This window comes from Chelmon rostratus, chromosome 10 (genome assembly GCF_017976325.1).
Source record: "Chelmon rostratus isolate fCheRos1 chromosome 10, fCheRos1.pri, whole genome shotgun sequence".
NCBI lineage: Eukaryota > Metazoa > Chordata > Actinopteri > Chaetodontiformes > Chaetodontidae > Chelmon > Chelmon rostratus.
The window spans coordinates 27,659,117-27,685,000 of NC_055667.1; the positions used below are offsets into that span (position 1 = coordinate 27,659,117).

At 44.1% G+C, this 25,884-nt stretch overlaps 2 protein-coding genes across 2 annotated transcripts in view; one reads left to right on the forward strand and one right to left on the reverse strand.

Moving 5' to 3' along the window:
* LOC121613032 (PDZ domain-containing protein 4-like) overlaps window positions 1-11,878 on the forward strand; it is a 36,346-nt gene extending 24,468 nt beyond the window's left edge. The window contains exons 8-17 of the mRNA XM_041946281.1: window positions 1,163-1,264; window positions 5,438-5,955; window positions 6,160-6,346; window positions 7,233-7,680; window positions 8,148-8,571; window positions 8,677-8,747; window positions 9,187-9,533; window positions 10,153-10,293; window positions 10,768-10,880; window positions 11,635-11,878. Of these exons, the coding sequence (XP_041802215.1) occupies window positions 1,163-1,264; window positions 5,438-5,955; window positions 6,160-6,346; window positions 7,233-7,680; window positions 8,148-8,571; window positions 8,677-8,747; window positions 9,187-9,533; window positions 10,153-10,293; window positions 10,768-10,880; window positions 11,635-11,878 (2,595 nt within the window). The remainder of the gene's footprint in view (window positions 1-1,162; window positions 1,265-5,437; window positions 5,956-6,159; window positions 6,347-7,232; window positions 7,681-8,147; window positions 8,572-8,676; window positions 8,748-9,186; window positions 9,534-10,152; window positions 10,294-10,767; window positions 10,881-11,634) is intronic.
* A 4,211-nt stretch (window positions 11,879-16,089) lies between these two features.
* Window positions 16,090-23,202, reverse strand: LOC121613048 (polymeric immunoglobulin receptor-like). The gene is made up of 8 exons (XM_041946301.1): window positions 23,086-23,202; window positions 21,379-21,690; window positions 20,232-20,567; window positions 19,972-20,121; window positions 18,993-19,040; window positions 17,918-18,019; window positions 17,771-17,814; window positions 16,090-17,198 (listed from the first exon to the last, which is right to left on the reverse strand). The coding sequence occupies exons 1-8, from the start codon at window positions 23,123-23,125 to the stop codon at window positions 17,184-17,186; spliced, it is 1,047 nt and encodes a 348-aa protein (XP_041802235.1). The 5' UTR covers window positions 23,126-23,202; the 3' UTR covers window positions 16,090-17,183.
* Between the last annotated feature and the right edge of the window lie 2,682 nt (window positions 23,203-25,884).

Below are 25,884 nucleotides of genomic sequence, written 5' to 3' on the forward strand. Positions count from 1 at the left end.
CCAAATGGATGTGACTACACATGTATTTGTGTGCCAACATTAATTTATATATATCTATTAATCAACATTATATCCAAGTGACTGCTGGTGATCAACAGCGTTCCTGAAACTAAACAACAACAAAGTGCCGTAGATGCTGTGTATTTGCTGTGAGAGCAGCAGTCGTTGGAGTTTAGCCTCTTTTCTGTCCTGTTGGAAGGTGTTTTTGTTTCAGCTCTGCAGTCTGTTGACTGTTTGTTGTGAGAGCTCGACGATGAAAAACGATAATTTATCTTCCTGACATTTCTTCACTCATTATCCTTTGACCCCGACTGGCAACCTCAAGAAAATTGTGTTAGGGGGAAAACGTGAAGTAGTAGTGTGATAAGAATAGACCACCGGCGGCACCTGGCATCGCCATGGTAACCAGGCAGCGGATGAATGATGTCAGCGCTGGTTCCCATGGCAGCCGTCACCACAGAGATAAATGCCTTTTGGACAGATGTGGTGTGTCCCTGAAAGTTTGTGGAACAAACCTGTTAATACACAGCACAGCCAAGTAATTCACCTGTTCACCTGAGTTCACCTGTGACATAGTTCAGACTCACATTATTCTGCCAGTGGATGTTTTCTACCGTTGTATTTTAACAGAACACACACATCCTCAGCTGAACCACAGTGTTTCAGGTGGCTCAGGTGACATTTTACTGTGGTGAAATTAAAGGACCGTTCTGCTGGTTTTGACCACTTTAGTGCTACAATAATAATAACAATAATAATAAGCAAAATATATTTAAAGTATCAAAAATAAAAGTACTCATGAGGCAGCAGAATGTCAGTCAGTCAGTCAGTCTGACTTTATATTACTGGATTATTATAACAAACGTATTACTGCATAAGCAGCATTTTATGTTCTAAATGTTATTTTGGTAAAATATTAAGCACATTTTTATAATGTTAAAAAATCATTAAATCAAGTAAAATACAAGTACATCAAATTAAACTTAAGTGCAGTACTTGGGTAAATGTACTTTTAACTATTACAAGTCAATGTAATAGTGAACTATTACATAGTGATCACACTGTGATGAATTAGTAACCAACAGCTGAGAGACAGCTGGAAGTACTGATCATCTTTTTTACACATACGTCCTGTGTCCTCACCTGCCTTCATCCCCTCCAGATCAATGGCGTGGACATTCAGAACAGAGAGGAAGCGGTGGCCATTTTGACCCGAGAGGACAGCATCAACTTCTCGCTGCTGCTGGCCCGGCCTGATACAGAGGTGACGTCACATGACACAACACGGGTGAACCGCTGTCATACAGTGTGTCTGTACTTTAATTTACCTTAATTTACCTCATCACATCACATTCTGATGAGAATCTGTGAGGAAATCAAATCAATTAGAAGCCATTATTGTACTTTTTACTCCACTATAGTGACAAGTCGCTTCGCAGGATTCGATTATGAATGAAAAATATAAATTAGTACATTTTGATTTATTATTATGGATTATATTACCCAGCTGTATATAACGTGATTAAAATAAGCTCCGCCTTTACCAGCTGCAACATTAGTGATGTTTAAACATTAATGCATCACATATATTTGCAGATCATGTTAAATGCAGGTCTAACAGTATTTCTACGCTGTGGTTTTGCCACTTTTGCTTCAGTAAAAGGATCGGAGTACTATAAACTGCTATCAGTTTTTAGCCATGACAGCAGCATGGATCCTTGGCAGCCGATTGGTCCACCACTGAAATATCTCAACAGCTGTTGGATAGATTGTCATGGAATTCTGTTTGTCCCCAGAGGACTTTCCTCTAGTGCCACCATGAGGTCTTTATTCAGATATCTTGATAACTATTGGTTGGATTGACATGAAGTGTGGTACAGACATTTACGTTTCCCAGAGGATGATTTTCATCCCTTTCATCACCCTGTGACCCTCCCGCCATCACTACCATCAACCCAAACTTCACATTTTCAAATGATTGGATCTCCTGGGCTACGTTTTAAACACATCAGTGTCTGTGGACATTGACTTTGGTGACCTTGTGATATTTCTATAAATGCCACCATCAAGCCGAACCTTGACTAGATTTATTCTGTTGTCTATTATTCTTCCTGCCATCCGTTAAAATGTTGATTGTGAAGCAAAACTAACCAGTAGAATATTGCTTGAGGCTCAGTATGCAGTCTAGTCTAGTTTCTCTATGCAGAATAAAGTGGGTTCACTCGTATTTCAGGCATCCATCACCACTGAAGTCATTGAGGTTATGTCTTTGATGCTGCCTCTTATTTGGGACAGTTTGAGACTGAGGTGATGTATAATTTGTTAAATTGTCTACATGTTTATGAAAAAGATAAAGTAGTGTAAGAACAACATGGAGCTCCCTCAGTTTTTTTTTATTAACTACATTTTCAAATAAAAGCCAGTATTCAGAGAATGGCTGTATGAATAAATCAAGGTAGATCCCAAATACAGGCTGGAACCACAAAAAGGAGGAAACAGCATCATTTACATTTTCCATAATTTACAGTAAGAACATAATAAAACATGCAACATGTACATAGAAACCAAATAGATAAAAGAGGAGACTGAGGAATAAAGGCATCTCTGAAATAGCAGCCTGTCTCAATTAAAGGCCTGCTACTCTCTACAGCTGAAATTAGTGCAAGCACGGCCCACTACCTGAGCTTTATGGTAAGATATAAATGATAACACAGCGTACATAAAATGACAAGTATATTGTATAAATACTGCCCAACATGATGTAGCATTATAACATATATTTATATCATACTTAACTCTAAATTTGAAATAACATGATGTATTCTGTGTCTTTTTACATTGTAAGCACCAACATCTGCAACCATGAAATTCTCTCTCTCTCTCTCTCTCTCTCTCACACACACACACACACACACACACACACACACACACACACACACGATAAACGTTTTTAGTATGACAGCAGGTCCCAGAGTGTGTGTTCACATCTGCTGACGGGGGAGGAACTGCAAGACGGCATATTCATACACGTCAAAACACACACATACATATTCACTGATGAATGTGCACAGTGTGCAGTGTGTGTGTGTGTGTGTGTGTGTGTTTGTACACTCACACATCAACTGAATAAATGAGCCGTCACTCAGTCAGTCAGCCAGTCAGTGTTTAGACAACACTTCAGCCAGTCACATCTCGTTGTAAAGAGAGAACAGAAGATGATGGATGTTTTATCGACTAAGCAAATAATAAATTAGGGAGGGCTGGTGGAGCAGCTATGATGAAAGACAGACAAAGCAGAAATGCCAAGAATAAATGTGGTTTTTTATTAACTATATTGTGTTTATTGTTGCTCTTTCAACAGTGGGGCAAAGTGTGGTGACGTACATCCACACATTGTCCATCTAACCCCAGATTAAGATCTCTGGACAGCTGCTGTACTGAACCATTTTAACTTTAATGACACCGTGATGTTCCCTGTACCACCCTCAGGACAAACTTTACTTTATCAGCCTCTCTATACATGAAGGTATGTGGAGTGTAATAAACAGTGAGGCCTCTAGGAGGCGCTAGCAGGACTTTAAGTGTGATTACAACAAAGTCCTGAGGTTCATTTTTGAATGGTTGTTTAAGAACAACAACAACAGCAAAATACGTCACTGAAGAGCCATTCAGAGCCTTTTCCTCGAGGCAGATAGCTGGAAAAAAAACTTCTCCTGTAAAAACAAAAATCATTCACTTTGACTGGAGTCATATTTTTTAATTATTTTGTGAAGAAATGTAAGTAGAAATATGTATAGAAGAAGAGAAACAGAATGTATTTTTACAACAACCCTCTGTGTGCCTGCTAAGGGGGGTGGGGGGCTACCAGAGACTGATGAAACGATGCAGGGATGATGGATGAAGAGAGGAAATGGAGGAGAATATTTATCCCATGTAACCTAGTTTCTTCCATCAAGGTCACACACACACACACACACACACACACACACACACACAACTAAATGCACAACTCCAACACAGGTTTCAATTTTTCTTGTCAATAAATTCAAATTCACAAAAAGACCCAAACTAACAATGTGCCTCCATCAGCACCGCCTGCAGCTCTTGGCTCCAACCCCTCATTTCTTCTGAAGACGGTAAATCTTTACGAAGGACTGCAACACAAACTGTTTATTTTTAAAATAAGGCTCGATGATGTCCTAAAGCGGCTCGTCACTGTGGTTTTTAGGTAACTTTACTCAAGCAGGAGGAAGTGGTGCTTTAGTTGGGGACTATTTTCAGCGGCGGATGAATCCACATTTGCTGATGTAGTGAGTGTTTGTGGCAGCATTCAACAACACTCGTCAGTAGATGCATTAACTGTCAGTTTGGATCAGCACACGAGATCGACTGACATTAATTATGTAATATCACCAGATTTATCCTAACTCAAAGATTCAGCATCAACCTTGAAAAAGCCCCTTGAAGACATGAGGACAAACATGTCTTATAGCGTCCAAACCCTCTGAACTGTCCACAGAAATAAAACAACGCTGATAATGACTCCAAGTCTACAAATCCTGACACATGAGGCTGTAAACCAGAAACCACTCTGCAGGGTCAGTAAACTTTTCAAATGAACTGAACTGAACACCGATGTTTTTATTGGCAGCATGTACCAACATGGAGGAGCGGCTCGTATTTAACAGTCCTACTGGACCGAAGAGGGGCTGGATTACTGCTGATTTATTTTCCTGCAGTTTTACATGACTGTACTCGCAGTAAAAGGGAAATTTGACTTTCAGATCTCTGCACTCAGTGATGTGTGACTGCATGAGGCTCTAGCTGGGCTCTTGGTTTAAGTCTGCCTGTGTCTCCCCATCAAACGTGACTCCTCACACGGCACCAATCTGATATTGATCTAATATGTAGGGATGGTATTTCCTGGCAGCGTCCATGCTACTGGCTTTGCTTGAGGGATCAAAGACCAGGAACAGCACCAGGCACAGTGGCTGTAGTTGAAAGTTAAATGTCACATGACTCACTGGAGGGAATTTCCCCCCACATACGACCTCTGCCATAAAACAATGAACCAACACTCGGACCTGCTCAGCCAGAGCCAGACTCTACTGAGCGTGTGCAACAGCCCCAAATTCTTCATGTTCACCCAGTGAGCAGCTGACACTGGAAGGAAGGAGGTCGGCAACCTGGAGCTCTGAATCCAGTCTGCTGTCACACGATCGTGGTCCCCAGAGGATGAATCCTAAAGAAGCTGCTGGTTCTCCGACTTTTCATCTCAGCAGATCAAAACTTTCACTTTGGCTTTGTGGGGGCACCATGGTTACTAAAAATAGTCATTTTAATTATTGTCATTTACGCAACTTCAGCGATTTACAAAACAAATAATTTAATTAAACGTACTGATTTTCATTTCCTGATTTTCTCTGCGTCCTTCCAGAACGAAAACCCTGCTGATCCAGAGGAGGACATGGAGCTGACTCTGGAAGGAGGAGGCTTCCACCCAAACCCTCGAGCCTCCTCCTGCTCCCTCCCTTCCTCCCACATCTCTGGATATTATCGCCTCTGCCGGGGGGGAGGAGGAGGCGGAGGAGGCGGAGGAGGCGGAGGCGGAGGCGGAGGCAGTGGCCTGGCCTGCCCGGGAGGAGGAGGAGGTAGAGAAGGTGCAGGGGGTGATGTGGATGTGGAGGAAGAAGAGGATGAGGACGGGGAGGAAGGAGAGAGAGGAGAGAAGGAGGACAGAGACCCGCCCGTACCCCTCCCTCCCCTGCTGAGCCTGGCTCCTCTGCTGTCCAACAGCCAGGAGCTGGACAGCGGAGTGGGCCGGACCGACGACAGCACCCGCTACGAGGAGTCGTCCGAACACGACCTGCTGGGTGATCAGACCAGCGCCTGTAACACCAACACCACCAACACACCAGGCAGCACCAGGAAGTTCAGACCAGGACCTAGCCCCAGGTAGGACAGGGACTTATTAAAGGCAGAGATTAAATCTGAGGGTGTCATTTATTTTCATCATTTTTATCATTTCCTGACATTTTTTAATTGACTTCAGCCACGAGGACGGAAACAAGCTCATAAACTGGGAAGAACAGATTATTATCTAACATATCTAATGTTTTAGTAATCCATCGCAAACGCCTCTGTGTTTCCTGCACCCAGACCCAGTCCCAGACCAAGCCCCGGCCTCGGCCCCAGTCCCGGGCACGGCCGAGGAGACACCACCCCTCCTTTCCTCCACCTACGAGACCTGCAGCTCAGCACCGACTCCCTCCCCGGCATGGACTGGGCAGCTGGAGGAGGGACAGGAGGAGCGGCGTACAGTCCTCACCACCATCACCACCACAAGGTACTCAAACCCCCGTTAAGAGACTGAACCAGAGGGAACCAATGGGCTTGTGGCTCAGACAGGGAGTCAGGAAGTATTGAGAGATGCTCTGACACATTGTTGGTTTGGGGTTTTTTCATGGGAAAATACAGAATATTCTGTAGTTTGACTCATTCTTTTAGCAACTAATATGACCCCGATGACTCAGATGTACTGTATGAGCTGCAGCCCGGAGAAAACGAACCCTTTCAGCTACTATCCAGAGTGTTGCACTCCAGTCTGGCTGTGATTCGTCTCATAGCAACAAGAGTTCAGCCTGGTTGATGTTTGGACACTTTTCTTCAACAGCGCTGCTCTTTTTCTACTTTATTCCTCTCAGTTACGAAACAAGACTAAGAGCCTGCAGCAATGCCACTCTGAGCTAAATGCTAATGTATGGTGTTAGGTTACCATCCTAGCTTAGCATGCTAATATGAGCTACACTCAAAGCACAGCTGGGGCTGATCAGCATGTTATTAATTTTGCAGGTTTTTGATTATAAAATGACAGTTTTAAAAGTTATGACAATCCACCATGAGGGACGTGTGAACATCTGAACCAAATTAATGACGATCCATCAAATAGTTGCTGAAACATTGGCTAAAAACATTTTACCTGCACACCTAATGGCTGATATCTAACTAACTAGGCAATGGTTGGCTCTGGTAACTTGTATTTGCCATTTAATACACCAGAAATGTTATCAGTAGATTGTTTGGTCATGAAAGTAATCAGTCATTTCAGCTCAGAGACAAATAAGATGAAAAGATTTGAGTATTCTCCACAAAACTGCTGATCATCCTTAATTCATGCTGATTAAGATCAGCAGTGTTCATCCCAGATTTAACGCCTGACCTCTGACCTGCAGCACTACCACCACCATCACCATCAGCCCCCTCTGACGATGATGATGCCGGGCTTGACGGAGGAGGAGTGCCAGCGATACCAGGAGCTGCTGGAGATCAAGTGCCAGTACGAGAGACATAACGAAAAACAGCAGCGAGAAGCGGCGAAAAGCGAACGCGATGGCGCTGAAGCAGAGGTGGAAGACCGGGAGCAGAGAGAAGAGGCAGAGAAGGAGGGAGAGGAAGAAGCTCCACGCTCTTCTTCGGCGGAGGACCTGAAATGCAATGTGACTTTAAGTGAGCACGAGATGGCGCTGATCGAGGAGGAGTTGCGCCACCTGGAGTTCAAGTGCCGCAACATTCTCCGAGCGCAAAAGATGCAGCAGCTCAGAGAGAGATGTCTGAAAGCCTGGATGATGGAGGAGGAGACGGCGGCAGCTGGAGCGGGGCGACCGGGACCTCCTGAAGCAGGTAACCATGACAACAACTGACACGGCAACGTATGAAAGATATTCCAAAGTCTGACACCCTGTCCCGTCAGCTGTTCAGTATCCATGGAGATGAGAAGAAGAACAACCTGATGGGAATATTTTAAGATGTATGTTTGGTGAACCTCCACACACGCCGCTCTTACCTCGATGTGATAAAACTGTAACGTTCTGTCACATTCTCATGTAGCTCTCATTCCAGCTACATGTTCTACTGTTCTTCCTGAAAATGAAGAGAGACGATTTGAACACTGAAACTGAAATTTAATACATTTAATTGAAAATAGCACAAAGACAATACATCAAAGTTTTTGAAAATGATTTCCTCATTTAGACTTTGATGCAGCAACATGTGTCTAAAATGTTGGTTCAGGCTCATGTTTCGCCTCTTTGAAGCAAACTGGACGAAAATGAAAAACAATAATTAAAAAGAAAAATTCCCTTTTGTAGGTCTGGATAACGCTAACGATGACGATGATAACGACCCTCGTCACCACGAGCTGTCGGCCATCAACGAGCTGCCGGAGCGAGAGCGGTCGGACGACAAAGACAGCACCAGCGCCTACAACACCGGAGGAGAGAGCTGCCACAGTACGCCATTGGTCAGCACAGAGCAGATCCCGCCTCTCCAGGAAGAGGAGGATGAAGGAGGGAGACGACTGATGTCTCCGCCTCCTCTGCTCCCCCTCGGTCGCCTCCCCCCTCTGAACTCCCCCCTCACCCCGCGGCGTCACAGGCGGGACCGAGACAGAGAGAGACGTCACTCGAACCTCAGCTGCTCCTTCTCCCCCAGCACGTACAGGAAGTACGAAACAGCCAATGGTAACGTGGCAAACGGCTCAAGCTCCACCCCCTCGACACCCTCCAAGTTCAGGTGCTGCTTTTCGCTGCTTTAACACATCCTGTTAGTTTAAACTGCATCAATATCTGCGTGTTGCCTTTAAATACTGGACATTATGCTGTTTGTTGCCATCATCAGGTCTCTGACCAGAGAGGTGGGGTCTTCTCCGAGAAGGGGTGTGGCTGATGGAGGGCGGGGCTCCAGAGCAGGTATACCGTGCATGCTTCTCCAGTTCAAGCACTTCAAATGCAGACTGCAGGAACTGCTCTCTGCTGCTGTGTTTTAATAACCAAAGTTAAAGGAGTGTTTGGAGTGTTTAACCACTCGCAGCGATGGGGCGACCGCTCAGATTCCTGTTGACTGTACAGCGATGATGGAGACGTGTAGTGCACGCAAACCATAAAACTAGAAAAAAAGCAAAGGTTTAAAGACCCTGCAGGTGTGATGGCGTACGTGAGTGGCATTAACCTCAAAAATTGGCCTTTTCTGTCATGAATGGAGAATTTGTCTGTTGGTTTCATGCTGTTCCACCGATCACCAGTTGATGGCAGTAACAAGCCAGGAAGCATGACAATGTGTCAGCAAAGGCAGGGAGGAAGAAGACCGCTAGCTGATGTTAACATGGACGTGTTGGTTTCAAAACTGCAGGTGGAGCCGCTGACAGGCCCGGAGGTGGGAGTGCGGAGTCCAGTCCCTACTTCACCCGAAGACACCACAGCCACAGCAAACCATTAGAGCGCTACCAGAGCTGCATGACCCTGCCCTCTGAGGGCCTGGTGGACCCACTGGACAGAGTGAGAGACAGAGCGAGGGCCGAGGGCGAGGAGCGAGGGATGGGCACAGGCAGCAGCGGCCCAGCCAGCCCCAGGAGTGTGAACAGTGCCCCCTGTGGTCTGGAGGACCACCGTACGGGCGCATCGCGGTTAGGACTGGCCTTACCGCTCGGGCTGACACACTCATCACCAACTGGCTCACCACAACGCATGGAGTGGAAGGTAAACGATGAGGAGAAGTGTTCCAGACATTTTCTCTCAGGAAGGGCACAATCTTTGATAGCTGAGTCGTCTTTTTGCTTTCTGAATATTGACTATGAAGCTGAAAGAAATCGGCTTCTGCAAAACTCAAATCCACAAATGAGCTGGACGAACCCACATTCAGGGACTCGAAACCTGCTTCGTGGTCTATTACAGTCGATCAGTTTTTCTTCGTAACTCGGCTGCTGAAAGCCGTTCTTGAACTACATCGTAGGAAAATCTGATCTTGAAGCAGCAACCAGAGACAAACCTCATTATGACAAACAGTGTGATGTAATTTTCTTTTGTCCTGACATCAGAAGCTTTTTCTTCTTACTGTCATGACATTGATTGCAGCCATATCAACCAGCCCCAGTGCACATTACACATGAACTTGTAGTTAATGGGCTTAGGTGTGTATCTACATACAGACCCCCAACGAATCATTATTATTTCCTAGTCCAGCTTCAAGCTTTGAGGAAAGATGGCAGCTATAAATCCTCTTCTTAAATCCCAGTGATCTTAAAGGAAACATACTGGTCTGCCTCCAGATGCTTGCGTGAGTTTGAACAAGGGGCACCTGATTTCTGTTTGTGTTCAGGTAAAGATCCGGAGCGACGGCACTCGCTACGTGGCCAAGCGGCCGGTGAGGGATCGTCTCCTGAAGGCCAGAGCCATGAAGATCAGAGAGGAACGCAGCGGCATGACGACCGACGACGACGCCGCCAGTGAGATGAAACAGGTCTGCGAGATAAAATTAGATCCATTTCAATTAAAAAGACTCCTTTAAAACAAACAACAACCCAAATTATCAGTTAACCTCAACAATTAGCCAAGTAGAAACAGAAAAAAGACATTACAAACCCTGTGAAAACAATTAGACACAACCTATTTGGCTTCAACACAAACAAATAAACTGAAATTATTGCCACAGTTATCATGAAATGTCACTTTAAAATTAAATTACTGACTACGGCAACTTCCCTAATGTCTCAAATCAAATCATTTTCCTGAACTGAAATTAAATAGATAATAAATCTCAATTATTCACCTCTCATATTTAAAATTAAATTACTCTTGTTTGAGTTCCTCATTTAACTACTTACATCAGGAACTGTATCACTTTGATCTGTTCTGTTCACACCCGGGCGACACACAGTGTGTCAAACCGCTCGTTCAGCCAGAGATGAACATCGTCCAAACTGTGCTCCAACAGGGCCGATACTGGAGCAAAGAGGAGAGGAAGCAGCAGCTGCTGAGAGCCAGAGAGTACCGACGAAGAAGAGAGTTCATGATGCAGAGCCGCCTGGACTACCTCAGAGGAGACAGGTAGAGGAAGCTTGACAAGAAAAATGACTGAAGGAAACAGAAATAGTGTCTAAGTTACCAGTAAAGAACAGAGTCACTCCACTGTGAGAACATGTAGAGAACATATCTGAGTAACTTTATGGACTTATCAATAAATATTTAATGCATGTAATGACACGGTGTTGGTGGAGGTTGTTACCACGTTTAAAGCTTTTTAATTGCTTTTGAGTAATTGCTCTGTTTGTGGTTCCTCACCGTCGAGGGTTCCCCTCCACATCATGAGATTAATGTCAGCAACACAATCCAGGAAACATCCCAAAGACTAATAATCCATCAATCACATTTAATTTATGGAAATCCCAAAGTCTGAGACAGTAAGACTGAATCAGACAGAGAGTCTTCTTTTGTCTGTTGGGAGCTGAAAACAAAGGTTGGCCCGGTGTGCACCCTGACACCCAAACATGACGCCTTACAGATGTTAATCAGCGTCATTTCCATCGCCTGTGAGCTCAGTGCGAACTGTGAGTGCAGGGCTTAAACTAAGGACTAAAACTGGGCTTTACTAAGCGACAGAAAGATACGATTTCTCATCTTGAGTTAGTATTATCAGATATGTAGGACTTTAACTTTATCTTGTTCACACAAGATCCAAAAATAGCGTTCAGGACTTTTCGGGGGCTCCGACCAACATGTGTGAAGCTGCTGCAGGTTTTTGACATCTCTTGAGTCGCCGACAGGGGTCTGAATCAGTGTTGCTTTTTGGTTTTGTGTCCAGGGACTCCTCATCATCAGCAGGGGGTGCTTACGACCCCCGATCATCCCAGATCGCTCAGCCTCACCCCCGGCAGGACTTGCCCAGCAACAACATCCTGTTACTGAGCCAGAAGAAGATCATGAAGAAGAGGAACCGCCGAATCCTGGACAACTGGATCACCATCCAGGAGCTGCTGGCTCACGGCTCGAGGTCGCCCGACGGAAAGAAAATATACAACCCTCTGCTGTCTGTGACCACGGTTTGACCTGAAGACGGGGAGGACAGGGAGGAGGAGGAGGAGGAGGACTTAAGACTCTGAAAACCTGCTTGAACCTGAACAGTTAGTGTTGGGAAGTCCTGCAGGCTGAATCTGGGAACAAATGGCTTTTAGAGATTAGATGTTGGCTGTCCTTTTTTGGCAGCTTCAGAAGTGCCAATGCTCAACTCTTGTGCTGGAACCGGACTGGATCCGGACCAGGACCAGATTTCTGTCATGTAACGGAACCAAACCAGGTTATTCAACCTCTCTGCTTTAGGGCAACTCTCTGCCCCCCTTTGGACCAAATGCTCCACGATAGCCTCTCACCTGAACCCAAAGGACACGAGTTCGACCTCGTGGTCTGTCTGACTGTACGTATGAAGGACACGAGTGGACGCAAAAAGACACTAAAGAGCTGGTGCAAGCTGAGACGAAGAAAGAAGCAAGAAACTCATGCTAATGTTTGGACTTAATGAATCTCGTTCATTAACGTACGAGAGTAGGAAGGAGAGAGGCTGGAGGGAAGAGATCTTCAGATATGAGGCAGTGGTATTTTGGCTGTTTGGGGTGAATGTGCTGACGGTCGAGCACTCGCAGCGTAACGTGAAGCTCCACATTAACTGCAGCGTCGTATGAGACGATACAGGTACGGCGATCAGAAGAAGCGTTTCAGAAGACTCAGAGGAAACGTTGAAAAGTCAGGTGATTTTTTTTCTTCATGTCTCTGAATGTAAAATAATCATAAACACACACACACACACACACACACACAATGGATGATTGTATTGACCAGCTTTCAGTATTCACCCACTATGTGCATTAGAGGGAAAATCTCTGCTCTGTGATGTTTCCAGGAGTTTTACATGTCACTTCATGTACAGGTGCATCGTTTCCCTGGGACACCTGACCCCTGCGCTGCATTTTTTTTAGGATTTTCTGCTCTTGTGACAGTAGACGTTGGTCTCTCTGTCTCTTCTCTGAGGAATTATCCCGTACGACCACATTTTATTTTCACATTTCACCTTTGAGCATTTTAAGTTCTTGATGTTATGTTTTGTTGCTGATGGGCTTTTCCTCGGCAGCAGGACGATTCACAGTGTGGTTGGGGCCTCAGAGATGGCTGGTCGTGTCCATCGCTGTGCTGGACCGTGTAAAATGAGATTAATACTGAGAAATGCATGAATTAAGTATTGAATGTTGTGGATTATTGGATTTACAGTAATTCTGTAAACTAAAGTGGTGTAGTGTACAAAGCCTCGTGCAGACATTTTTAGTAGTGAAAGATGTGGAAATTCTGAGTAAATTCAATTAATTTGAAATGTTTGAAGTGTTTCCTCGTCTTTCTTTGAGCAACTTCACACGTGACAAGTCAGTCTGGTCCACTCATCACTCATCTAGAGGCACAAACACGGTCATACATTCACTGATGGGAACATTCCTTCATGGACACGACAACGGCCACAACGGACCTGAAGGTGAAGATCTGATGAAGACCTTTCATTCTTTCAAAGAAGAATTTGTACCGAAGCAGCAGTTTGGGGTATATTATTTGTCTTTATATAGGAAAATCAGCCGTTTGCTCTTTTCTCTATTCAGCTGAAACTTCATCTCATCCTGTAACTGAGCAAAGAAAACCTGACTGTTATACTTCTGAACTGTTGGGGCTTTTAGTCACTATTTCAGTCTCTGATCTTCCTCAAGCATTAATCAAATGTGCAGGTGCATCTTGAAATCTGAATTTAAATGATATAAATTCATTGCTTTGCTTCCATAAAACGCCTTGTAGAAGATGAACCCGTTCCACACATTGTGTTTCATCAGGTGTCACTGAAACATAGCATTTGTTCACAAATGTCTCTTCATCTAATGAAATAATGGCGGTTGAATTTCCTCCTGAATTGCTCCCAAAGGATAAAATGAATTGAATGTTCACGACCTTCAAGCATCACCTTCGCAACATTTTCAGCCAAGACTCAGAGAGCTGCTAACAAGCTCACAGGCTCAGCAAGGACAGTCAAAGCTCAAAGGATGCTTTTAATAACCGAAAGGCTCGTAGATATTTACAAGACAAGAACAAAAGGCAATCCAAAATGCAAAAAATAGACGCAAGGGTTTCCATCAAGGCAAAAACTGAGGTAACAGGATTCACTGGGCAACAAGGAACAGGTGGAGACAATCAGGGCGGGGCAGACAGTCAGACAGGCAGGAAGGACACCAGGAAGTCAAGGGTCTGAAACGAGAGGAGAGTTAGGTTTCCCAATAAAACAGGAAGTGCAAAACAAGACAAAACAGCAGTGAACAAAACAGATCAAGAGACACGACGAGACAGAGCAGCTGTGAAGTCGTGTTGTTTTTTCACAGTATTTTATCACACCATATTCTGGCTGTAATGAACGCTGTAGCCTTGAGGGTGGAGGACTTAAAGTTAAAAACTCATTTAACAGAAATACTTTGACTTCTGATGTTCTGCTCGTTGTTCGGCTGTGGCAGTAAACACACAACACACACACCGACTAAACAAAGAATCTGATTTGATCCGAGACAGAGAGACGAGGAAAGTAGAATCTGTCATCTGTCCAGTCAGCGTAACAACACTGATCCAAATCCCTCCTGCAGCGGGGGGGGGGGGGGCAGGAATGAGATGGTTCAGCCCGGTGAGTAACAAGCTCAGGGACTCTGAAGATCAGCTACAAGGGAAGGAAGAGAAGGAGGCGGTTAATGAAGGAGGATCAGAGAACTGAAGTGGAAGAAAAAGAAAAGACAGGACGTAAAAAAAGCTCATTCGTCTTTGTAGCACAGAAGAAGACAAAGGATATGAAGACCAACGACCAACGAGGCCATTGAAAGAGCTTTAAACAAGACAACAAGGCATTAAGAAAATATAAAAACACACACCAACAGGAGTTTAAAAAGAGTAAAACAAAATAAAAGAGGAGATAAAAATGAGTGCAGCCTGTCACAGACTCACCTGCGTCATGTTTTTCCTCAACACGGCGTGAAAACAACACGTTCTCATTCCGCTGTAAAGTTTGCATTAATAAATATGCAACGTTACGCTTTCAAAGTAAAGCTGCCTGAGAAACGATGGTTCAGTTTCATTTAGGCACCAAACGACTTGGTCAGTTTTATGAAAAGATCACAGTTTGGGTTCAGAGACAGGTGTCTGACTGAAGAGCCTGTCTGTGAAAAAAACAACACATCTGCAAATTTGGGAAATGTGTTCATGCTCACTGAGTTGTTCAGAAATAAACATCTTGTTTAATGAGAGTGCAGGAAGCCTCTCTGTCACGCTGCTGGCTGACAGTCTGACGAGCTGGTTTTGTAGGCATTAAGAAAAATATATGATAATGTTGAATTTCTTATTAAACATCTTGTAAAGGATGATTGTAGGCTGGATATTAGACCTTCACCCACATGCTACTACAGCAGCCTGCCTTAAAACATCAGAGCCTGCCGTCAGGAGCCCGCGGCTCCGGAATGATCTGCCTGAGTTAATCAGGTTGAGTCAGTGGTCTCCTTCAAGCCCCTTCTTAAACCAGAGCCTTTCCTCATTTCACTTGAGCTTTAAGGTTTCTTTTGGTCTGTTTTCTTGTTTTTGTCTGTTTTCTGTTTTTAGTGTCTTCTTGTTTTTCATCTATTTTCTTTTTCACCCTGATGCTTTTATGCAGGCATGTCCAAACTATTCCATAAAGGGCCGTGTGGCTGCAGGTTTTCGTTCCAACCAAGGAGGAGCACACCAGGCCAACCAATCAACATCAAGGGATCCCTTAGTTATCAGCTGAAGACTGAGATCAGCTGATTAATTGATTCCAGCCTGGTGTGCTCCTCCTTGGTTGGAACGAAAACCTGCAGCCACACGGCCCTTTATGGAATAGTTTGGACATGGCTGCTTTTATGATCTGTTTTATTTCTGCTGCTGATTAGAAATGTACTCCATGAATAAATGTAATAAACAGGCTGTGCTGTGAGGCAGTACTGTTAAGAGTGCTGATGAAACTCTGTGGTCTACTGACACCTGCTGGCCTGATGAGGAACAACAAGGAAGCGCCAACATGAACCATGAATGATGGCTTCTTTCCATGTCAGTGTCCCAACAATGAGCCATGTGGATAAACCAGCCTGCTGTAGGAGAAAAGAGCCTCGTCTGGGCCAGATGAGCTCAGATCTTCTCCCACGCTCTTCAATAATTCATCAATAATCACCAGAAGTCAACTGAGTCTGATGTGGGTAGATTTATTGAGCCAGAACAGCACACAATAAACCGAGCTGGTCCAGGAAAAGCTAAAGCAAACTTATGAAAGCAAACAGTTTTAAGCTGAATTCAGAACTCGTCCTAATGTGGGGCTTAGATTCAGACCACTCCTCAGCTTCACTCCTGGACCCCACTGTTTCTCTGGTTGTCTCTAACTTACATCATCTCCCAGAAGCTCTGGTGTCCACAGTCCTCAGTCACATGACACCACATGTCATGTGAGCCTGGTCTCGTGCACATACCTCCCTCCGCCCCACACGCTCCATAATCACAAAAAATAAAATCCATAGTTACCAAAATAAATGATAACAGCGATCATGAAACATGAATAAATGATCAGAACTGAGTGGACATGAAGGAAATATTTCCTACGATGCACAATTCAGGGGCAGTGGAACCGGAGCACCTAAAGGGGATGCAGCCGTCACCTGTGCTTTTCCCTCTCTGAATGGTCAAAATGTCCTTGTGTTTGTTGTACGGTGTCCAAATACAATCATAGACCGTGTTAAAAGTAGCCATCAAACTACAGACATACTCAAATAACTTAAATTAAAAAACAATAGTGAGAATCAGATCAATTAGTCATCAATCAAATCAAGTCAATAATACAGAATTTCGGTAAAAAAATAAAAATAATGAAATAAAAATTAAATTAAGCTAATTAAATAAGGAGCAAAGACTGAGTCACAGACTTAAAACCTGAAACTTTAAAAACGCGACTTTCTCTTCCCCTTAAATGACCACAGTTCTTCTCTGACGCGTCCTCACTGCGGGACGGCCTTGTTCGTTTGGATCAGTGTCTGCGGAGTCCAGAACGGCTGCCCCTTTAACTGCACCTGACAGTGACCATTATTCCCATCATAAACTTACTGATTATGGTTTAAAAATAAAAGCAAGGCACAGCTGTAAAAAACATCTGTTTACAAATGTGGACCAAATGAAGGACCACATGCATACAAAAACATGTTAGTAATACTGTGTGCGTAGAGTAGATTTGAAGCTGATGCCTGCTGGTCTGCTGGTCTGGTACGTGGATTCGGTCCGTCTGGGAAGTGAAGCTCAAAATGTGGCACACTGAAAGAAATTAAATGAGCAGTTACATAATCAAGCAACGATAGCACACCTGACATGTATTGGCAGCCTCAGCCTGAAATTCTGTTTTCAAAGCTAAAATGAAGCTACATGGTGTTAACGCTAAGGTGAAAACACACTGCTACAAGCTAACACTACGGTCACATATTAACATGTCTTCATCTCGCACCTTAACAAGGCAATAAAGTCAACTTCATATCCATGCAAGCATGCTGACATTAGCATGATAGCATAGCTACAGTAAGCAACTACACATGCTTATATGCTAATATGCTAACAATATGTGGCTGAGAGGACAACTGAGCAAATAAGGCTGAGGCTGACGTTAGCTGACTCAGGATTTATCTGTCAAAAATAATTGAACTCTCTGTTCTGATGAGCCTCAAACAGCAAAAAACGTCAATAATTTGCAGGTTTAGATGTTTTTTTTTTTCCAATTAATTGATTTTGCTCTTGCAGGGGCTAAAATATAACTTTAGTCTAGCTTTAGCAGTAGTAGTTGTTGAAGCTAATGGTGAAAGTAAACAGAGAAACAAAGTGTTAGATAAATTCACCTCTATGTATTCACTGCTGGGGGGATCTGTGGGGTTTGACGCTCCTGAACAGAAAAAAAAACACAAGATATGAAGCAGGAGGTTTCATATTTGGTTTCTCTTTTTGGATGAGTCATTATTTAAAGACGGAGATGGAAGGAAACACACCATAAGAGTCCCTTTTTCTCATCTTTCTGTACAGGACCAGCAGCATCACAACCAGCAGCACAACAAAGACAGCCAGACATGAAACCAGTGGAACGATGAAACCTGGAACCAGACACAAAGACATGTCAAATATAACAAACTGTCCCCTCTACATACAGTCTGTTCAGTGAAGGATCTAACCCATGCAACACTTTGGTCCACAGCAGGATGTCAGGATTAATTAGATTCTGCTTCCATGACGCCTTGGTTTGTGTTTTCTACACACTGTGTCTGCTGAGGTCTGCAACTTCAACACGTTTTTTAACAAACAAGCAAGTTTTCATGAACTCAGTGATTAAATGAGTGATTTGAAGCTACTTTGCCAGTGAAAAACACACACTCAAGATCAAGATCAAGATCAAGATCAAGAGTCTTTATTGTCATTGAGCATGTCAATGAAATTTTCATTGCAACCCCCATGTTAGGAACAGATAGTAAGAAAGATAAGAAGACTAGAAAGAATAAAATTAAGATCACTACAATAAAATAAAATAAACCAACATGCAATAAAAATATTCGTAAAGCAATTAAAAATATAACAGAATGAAAATATACTAAACAATAAACAATAAAATATGGAAGTGAAATATACAAGCAGAATAAAATATACACAGTGAAATGTACCGACAGAATAAAATATACCAGTGGACAATAAAATATACCAATCAAAATGAAATGTGCCAATATACTAAAATATTTATATATACAATATATTAGCATAGCTCAGATTTCAGGAGGGCAACATTCAGAATTGTGAAATCTCCACATGTAGAATTGGACAAACTGCTGCAGCAGAGTGTGAACAAGGCGGTGCAGAACTGTTTGGTTCGGATTCAGCCTTCATCTAATGTGACCGCAGCATCGTCCGCAGTTCAGAGTGTCACTGTACGAACCGATGGTCGGCCCCCACAACAGGTTGTGTGCAGAAATGAGAATATGTGTGGAAAAAGTTTTTGATCATGGAAACCTGATAATGGAGAAGACAAAATAATGCAAAAGTGGTTGAGTTGGTGCTTTAACTGTGACGAGAAATTACCTTTAGCTCTCCTTTCTTCATCCCTCTGCTTCAGGATGATGTTTGGAACTTTGAAGAAGAAAAACGAAATAATCAGACCCAATAATCAATAACAGAGAGAAATCACACACTACAGAAACAGCAGCCCAGCTTCAGGGATACATATATCTGTAGGTATATTATCACGTATGTTCGCCATCTTAGTTTAGCGTTTTAGCATGCTAACATTTGCTAGTTAGCACTAAACACAAAGTGCAGCTGAGGCTGATGGGACTGCCGTTAGTTTTGCAGGTATGTGGTCAAAAAACAAAAATCCTGGTCAAAGAAAAACCGTGACCTGATCATGGTGAAAGGTCAGGAGAGTTATGACAGATCGGCCTCTGGGGACCATGAATGTCAGCACTAAAGTCCTCAGTAAATACTTGTTGAGATATTTCAATAAAAATCAAAAATATCAACCAGATGGTGGTGCTAGAGTTGAAGTCAGAGAACACAAAGGTTAATCAGTTTAGTCATATTTTGAACAATGTTTTACGGCTTCCTGCAGCAGCTCCCTGACTGCTGTTTCCTTTCTGAGTCCAGATAGATAGATAGATAGATATACTTTATTTATCCCAAGCTGGGAAATTGCAGCGCAGCAGCAGCATTACACACAGTTTACACACATGGTTTAGCCCAGCAGGTTTCTGTGATGGCCTTCAGAGGGACTCACACACCACAGCTCGACATCCACTCACATGGCTCAAAATTGTGCAGTTATGCAACAAACGTGCTAAAAGTTATCATGATATTGTATTTGATGTTATGAATCAAGCTGTTTTCACAGGACAGGAACACAGACGTTTGTTCAGTTACTGCCATCTTGTTTTAAAGTTTTAAAGAGAAGTTTCGTTTCATATCGTCTTGCTTCTGTATCTGAACTGATTTACGGGACATTAATTGTGAGGTAGAATCGATGTGGGTGATAAAACCACGTGTATGCCGTGTATGTGACCTGCACCTGCGGCTGTGGACTGAGTGGTGATTGGTGGGAAAGCTGTGGCAGGTGTGCAGCTTCCTGAACTGGACGTGAAACTGTGTGTTGTTGGTTCATAGGCTGAGGCTGATGTTGAATTCAGGAGAGCAGAGTTGGGTTCTGAAGTTGTTGGAGCTGTGAACGACAAACACAATGAATCAGATGCTGAATACACACACACACACACACACACACACATACACACCACAGACAGACAAAGAAAGAAAGTTTCAGCAGAAACTCACCCTCTGACACTCTGATCTCCACCGCCTGGCATGGGTTGGGTGAAGAAGGCACGTTGACTCCACACCTGAACAGGCCCGAGTCAGACCTGGTCAGGTTCGCGATGGTCACATGAAACACTCCGTTCCTCTCGTACTCGATCCTGTACCTGCCTCTCTGAGCTCTGAAGCCGCTGGTTTCGATGAGAACGTCTCGTTTTTTACATCCGTCCTTACAGAAGAACAAGTCGAAGAGATCCGCCGAAGATAAAGAGCATCTAACTCGGATGCTTCCACCTTCAGGTTCGGCACAAACGGTGATTCCCGGACTGGCGAGAGTCAGGTTCCCGTCACACATCGCTGTTGAGGAGATGAGCGGTTGAGGTCAGTACAGCGCCTCCTGTTTCAGTGCTTGTCATCACAGTTCAGCCTGTTCTCTGTGCAAATCCCAATAAATCATGAATGTACTCCAATAAAATAAAAATCTGTGATTTATTTTAGTTTCCTTCGTGTTCGTCTTTTCTCATCTGAATTCTGCATCACATCTTTCTTTCATCTCATGACTTCATTTACATTTCCACAGAGGGTGATGTGAAAGAGGAAGTAGTTTCTATAATTTTAACCACACCCTGATTCAAATGAAGGCCATTTCCCCTTAAAACCACAAATCCTCTGATGTTCTTCCTCTTTCCATGGAACATGACTCAGTCATATTGACACGTTATGAGCTCCCTGAAAAGTCACAAATTAGAGATGCAGTATTTCTAATAATTATTAATGAATGTTAATAAAATTGTGTTTTATGTGTTAATCCAACAGCAACAACCAAAGCCCAGTCGTCCTCTCTCCCTCCTCTCCCTCCTCTCCCTCCTCTCCTGCCTCTCTTCAGCTGCAGCTGCCGCCTCGTTTCCTTCTAACAGGTCAATCAGGCTCCTGATGTTTTATTGAGAATCTGTTGTTACAACCTTTTAAATGTATTTTAGTTGACTGCAGTTTTAATTGTCTGCTCTTATTTCTGCTGTTTTGTAAAGTAAAGCTTAATTTAGTGTGTGGTGCTTTATGCACAATGTTATTATTTTTTATAATTATTCTCATTATTAGTAGTAAAATTTGCTGCACTACATACATCAAATATGCAGAAACATTTTCCCGACTGTCACCAGAAACTCACCGTCTGTAACTCTGAGCTCAAACTGGCGGTGGGATGTTGAAAGTGAAGCGTTGCCCAGGCCACACCTGTACCGTCCTGAGTCAGACCTGCTCAGCTGTGAAATGCTCACGTAGAAGATGTTGAACTGGGTGTCGTATCTGATGCCGTATCTGCCGCTCTGAGCGCTGACGCCGCTGGTTTCGATGAGGACATCTTCGTTCCTCCGCTCTTTCTTTGAGAGGAACTTTTTGCCTTGAAGTGAATTAAAGGAGCAGCCAAAGGAGAAAGTGTCTCCCTCAGTTTTTGTGAAGGTGGGGATGGCGCACAGAGCTCCTGAAAAGATGAAAAATACAAACAATTCAGTCTTTACTTCAGTGGAAGCCACAGTGTGAAGGACGTCCTGTACCAGTCCAAGTTCTGCAGTCAAACCTGCAAAAGTGCATCATTTTAACAGAAAACATGCAAAACAGTGTCAAAGTAAAGCTGCTTATTATTTAGTTACAGTCCTTATTATATTTTCGATATTACATGAATTGGTTATTATTGCTGATGCACTAGCATGTTAGCAGTATTTTAATGTTGTAGCAGGTGGAGGTGGAGATAATTGTAACCCGGTTGTGCAGCACTGGGTGCTCTCCAACACTGGAAAGCATCATATCTTTTAGCCTGATTGCATGTTTTTCTATAAGATTAGCTAGTAACTACAAACATAGTGATTACTAAAGTAATCTGAGGTGAAAAATACTCAACAAGCCAGTCCAAACAACAGTCTGTTTGAAGGCGCTGCAGGTTTCCATCTAACCGAATCACAGAGAAGTCTCAGTCTGCCAGTCATCGAATATCAAGATCAAGAATCAAGAATCCTTTATTGTCATTGAGCATGTCAACGAAATTTGCATTGTAACCCCCGTGTAGATAATAAGAAAGATAAGAAAGATAATAAAATAGAGTAAAAAAAGGGAATAAAATAAACTGACATGCAGTAAAAAATATGCGTAAATGCAATAAAAAAACAACGATATATTGTTTATATATACTAAAACAATAAAATATACCAACAACAGCTGAAAATATATTAAAATTTATATACTGAGATATGAAATATAATTCATTTTCAAATGGTGTCTTTTACTGTCACTGATTCTATTTTTTATTATTTCTCTGGCTGAAACTTGGCTCCTCTCATTGAGAAACCACCCCGCTGCTTTTTTGGGTTGGGTTGTCCCAGATCAGAGGACGACTTTCCATCTGTCCCTCTAACGATGAGAGAGATTTAAAGATCCACGTCCACAACCAGAATGACAAACATGCACCTGGACTCTTGGATCTTCATACTTCTGACTGCACTCAGCACAGCACGCTCATTCTCAAATCTCAGCAAAAATCCACACTGTCACAATTCATGTTTCTGCCACGCCTGCGGTCTCTGACCTGAGACCTCGACACTTTCCATCCATCATTTAACAGACGACTGTGAGACATTTAGATCCCTTTTTGTCAATAAAGTTTCCAACATGAGAGCCAGAGCACGTCTCTCTGTTTGTTCTGCTGCACAGTGAGGCGTACCCGATTTTTAATTCATGTCCTCTACAGTCAGAGTAATGAAGATCATCACCAGCATAGAGTCTTCCTCGTCTTTATATACAAAAAATAATGTCAGCATTTGGAAAATTTACAAAAAATATTGAGAAGAAGGATGAAAAAGGCAGCCAGGTATTCAGTTCTCACCTGAGGAGAAGCAGAGGAACACAGCAAGGTGGATGTTCATTCTGAAGTTAAAGCTCAGCTGCTGGAGACACTTCACTCCCTTCCCTCTCTGCTGGTCCGATGAAGCAGGCTTTATAACTGCCCCCCCTCCCCAGCACCACACTCCTGCCAACCTGCTGCTCAGTGGGTTGGACTTCTCGGCACTTGACTTGACAAAAGCCTGACGCCTGATGTTGTGTTTGGGATGCTGGAGACCCTCGCTTGAATGTTTTTTGAATGTCTTTAGATTTCAGTTTTAAAACAGTTTGTTTGTTTGTTAGAGGTCGAACTGGGACTTTGACCCGTTGGTTCATTTATCATCAGTGTTTATCATCAAGATAACCAGCACAGAGCTCTGGAAAGAAAACAGAACAGTCAGAAACCAGTGGTGGTAAGTTTCATTTCTACCAACCAGACTGTGTGTGTGTGTGTCTGGAGACACTTCACTCCTTCCCCTCTCTGCTGGTCTGATGAAGCAGGCTTTATAACTGCCCCTCCTCCTCCTGCCAAGTGGGTTGGACTTCTCGGCACTTGACTTGACCTTTGAGATAAAGACAAAAACCTGACGCCTGATGTTGTGTTTGGGATGCTGGAGACCTGATAAGCCCGTAGGGCTGTCAGGGCTTTCAGGACTCAACAGAACACAGGACACGAACTGAGGGCGAGCGCAAAGGCTGGTTTTAATAACAAAAATACTTTCTCCAAAAAGGTCGACAACAAAAATCACTTATGCAAAAGGCAATAAGGCAGGAGGGCAAAAACTTAGGACGCTGAGGATCACAGACAAAACGAACAATGAGACAAGACTCTAGGATAACTTTAGCTGTGGCAGCAAAGACAACACGGCACATTACGCACAAGACGAGCTGGCACAGGACAAGGGAGACGCGGACTATATATACACGAGGTAACAATGAACAGGTGGAGACAATTAGGGCGGGGTAGACAATCAGACAGGCGGGAGACACACCGGGAAGTCAAGGGGCCTGAAACGAGAGGAGAGTTAGGTTTCACAATAAAACAGGAAGTGTAAGACAAGACATGACGCTCGTGAACAAAAACACTTAACAGATCTGACGAGACATGACAGTACCCCCCCCCCCCAGGGCCGGCACCGGACAGCCCAGGTTCGTTTTGGTGCTTGTTGTGAAAGTCAGTGATTAAAGTCTTATCGACGATGAAGCTTGCTGGAACCCATGACCGTGCCTCGGGGCCGTACCCCTCCCAGTCCACAAGGTACTGGTACTGCCGACCATGTCTGCGCTCCGCTAGGAGCTTCTTGACGGCGTAGACTGGGCCTCCGTCGACCAGACGCGGAGGAGGGGGTCGCTTAGTGGCTGGCACCAGCGGGCTTTCTTGGGCTTTCTTGAGCTTGGAGACATGGAACGTGGTGTGTACTTTCATGGACCTGGGGAGTCTCAGACGCACTGGAATAATAATTTTTGAGATTTCATAAGGTCCCACAAACCTGGGTGCCAGCTTTCAAGAATGCATATAGAGGGGCAGGTCCCGCGTCGATAACCAGACCTTCTGGCCTGGGGTATACTGGGGCGCTGCTCTGCGGTGGCGGTTCGCCGCTGCTTTCATCTGTGTCTGGCTCTTAAGTAACACTCTTCGCGCAGCCGCCCAGATTCGCCGGCAGCGTCTCACCAGGGAGCGTCGACGGGACAGCGACCTCATGTTCATTAATCTCGAAGAGTGGGGGTTGATAGCCGTAGACGCATTGAAAAGGCGACATACCTGTGGATGCCGTGGGAAGGGTGTTGTGCACGTATTCCACCCAAGTCAGATGATCGCTCCAGGAGGTTTGATTCTGTGAGATCAAGCAGCGGAGGCATGTCTCGAGCTCCTGGTTCATGCGCTCCGTCTGTCCGTTGGACTGCGGGTGTTAACCGGACGTCAGACTCACTGTGGCCCCGAGCATCCTGCAAAATTCCCTCCAGAACAAGGAAATAAACTGGGGTCCTCTATCCGACACAATATCTTTAGGTAACCCATGAATACGGAATACTTCTTTCATCAGTACTTCGGCTGTGACTTTGGCTGAGGGCAACTTGGGCAATGGAATGAAGTATTTTAGAAAAACGATCCACCACCTTGAGTACAGTGGTGTTACCTTTGGAGGCAGGCAGCCCAGTCACGAAGTCGATGGTGAGGTGTGTCCATGGCCGCTGGGGTACGTCCAGCGGGTGCAGGAGTCCAGCGGGGCTTTGTTTTGACGTCTTGTTTCTGCAACAGACTTCACAAGCTTGAACATAGTCCAGTATGTCTTTTCTAAGAGTGGGCCACCAAAACCTCTGTTTGACCATGAAGAGTGTGCGTTTAACCCCCGGGTGACATGTGAGTAATGAGTTGTGTGCCCACTGAATTACCTGGGACCGCAGCTGCATCGGTACGAACTACCGATCGCTGGGGCACCCTGCCGGGGATGTTAATCCCTCAATGGCTTTTAGCACATCATTTTCTATTTGCCAAGTTACTCCTCCTACCACACAATTTAGTGGTAGGATCGTCTCGGGTTCCTTGGCAGCCGGTTCCGGTTCAAACAAACGAGACAAGGCATCAGGCTTGGGACCCAGGTCTGAAAGAGAGGGTAAACCGGAACCGACTGAAAAACAGAGCCCACCGGGCTTGTCTAGAGTTCAGTCTTTCTGCTTCTTGATATATTCTAGATTCTTATGATCCATCAGAACTAGGAAAGGGTGCTCCGTTCCCTCTAACCAGTGTCGCCACTCTTCTAAAGCCGTTTTAACGGCTAACAGTTCCCGGTTACCTACGTCA

Bases quoted from the DNA above. Each gene is read 5' to 3' on its own strand.
- LOC121613048 (XM_041946301.1), bottom strand. From the start codon at position 23,125: ATGAACATCCACCTTGCTGTGTTCCTCTGCTTCTCCTCAG. The intron at 20,568-21,378 runs GTGAGTTTCTGG...TCTCCTCAACAG, and splicing joins TGAGCTCAGAGTTACAGACG to CGATGTGTGACGGGAACCTG. The intron at 18,020-18,992 runs GTAATTTCTCGT...GTCTGGTTCCAG, and splicing joins TGAAGAAAGGAGAGCTAAAG to GTTTCATCGTTCCACTGGTT.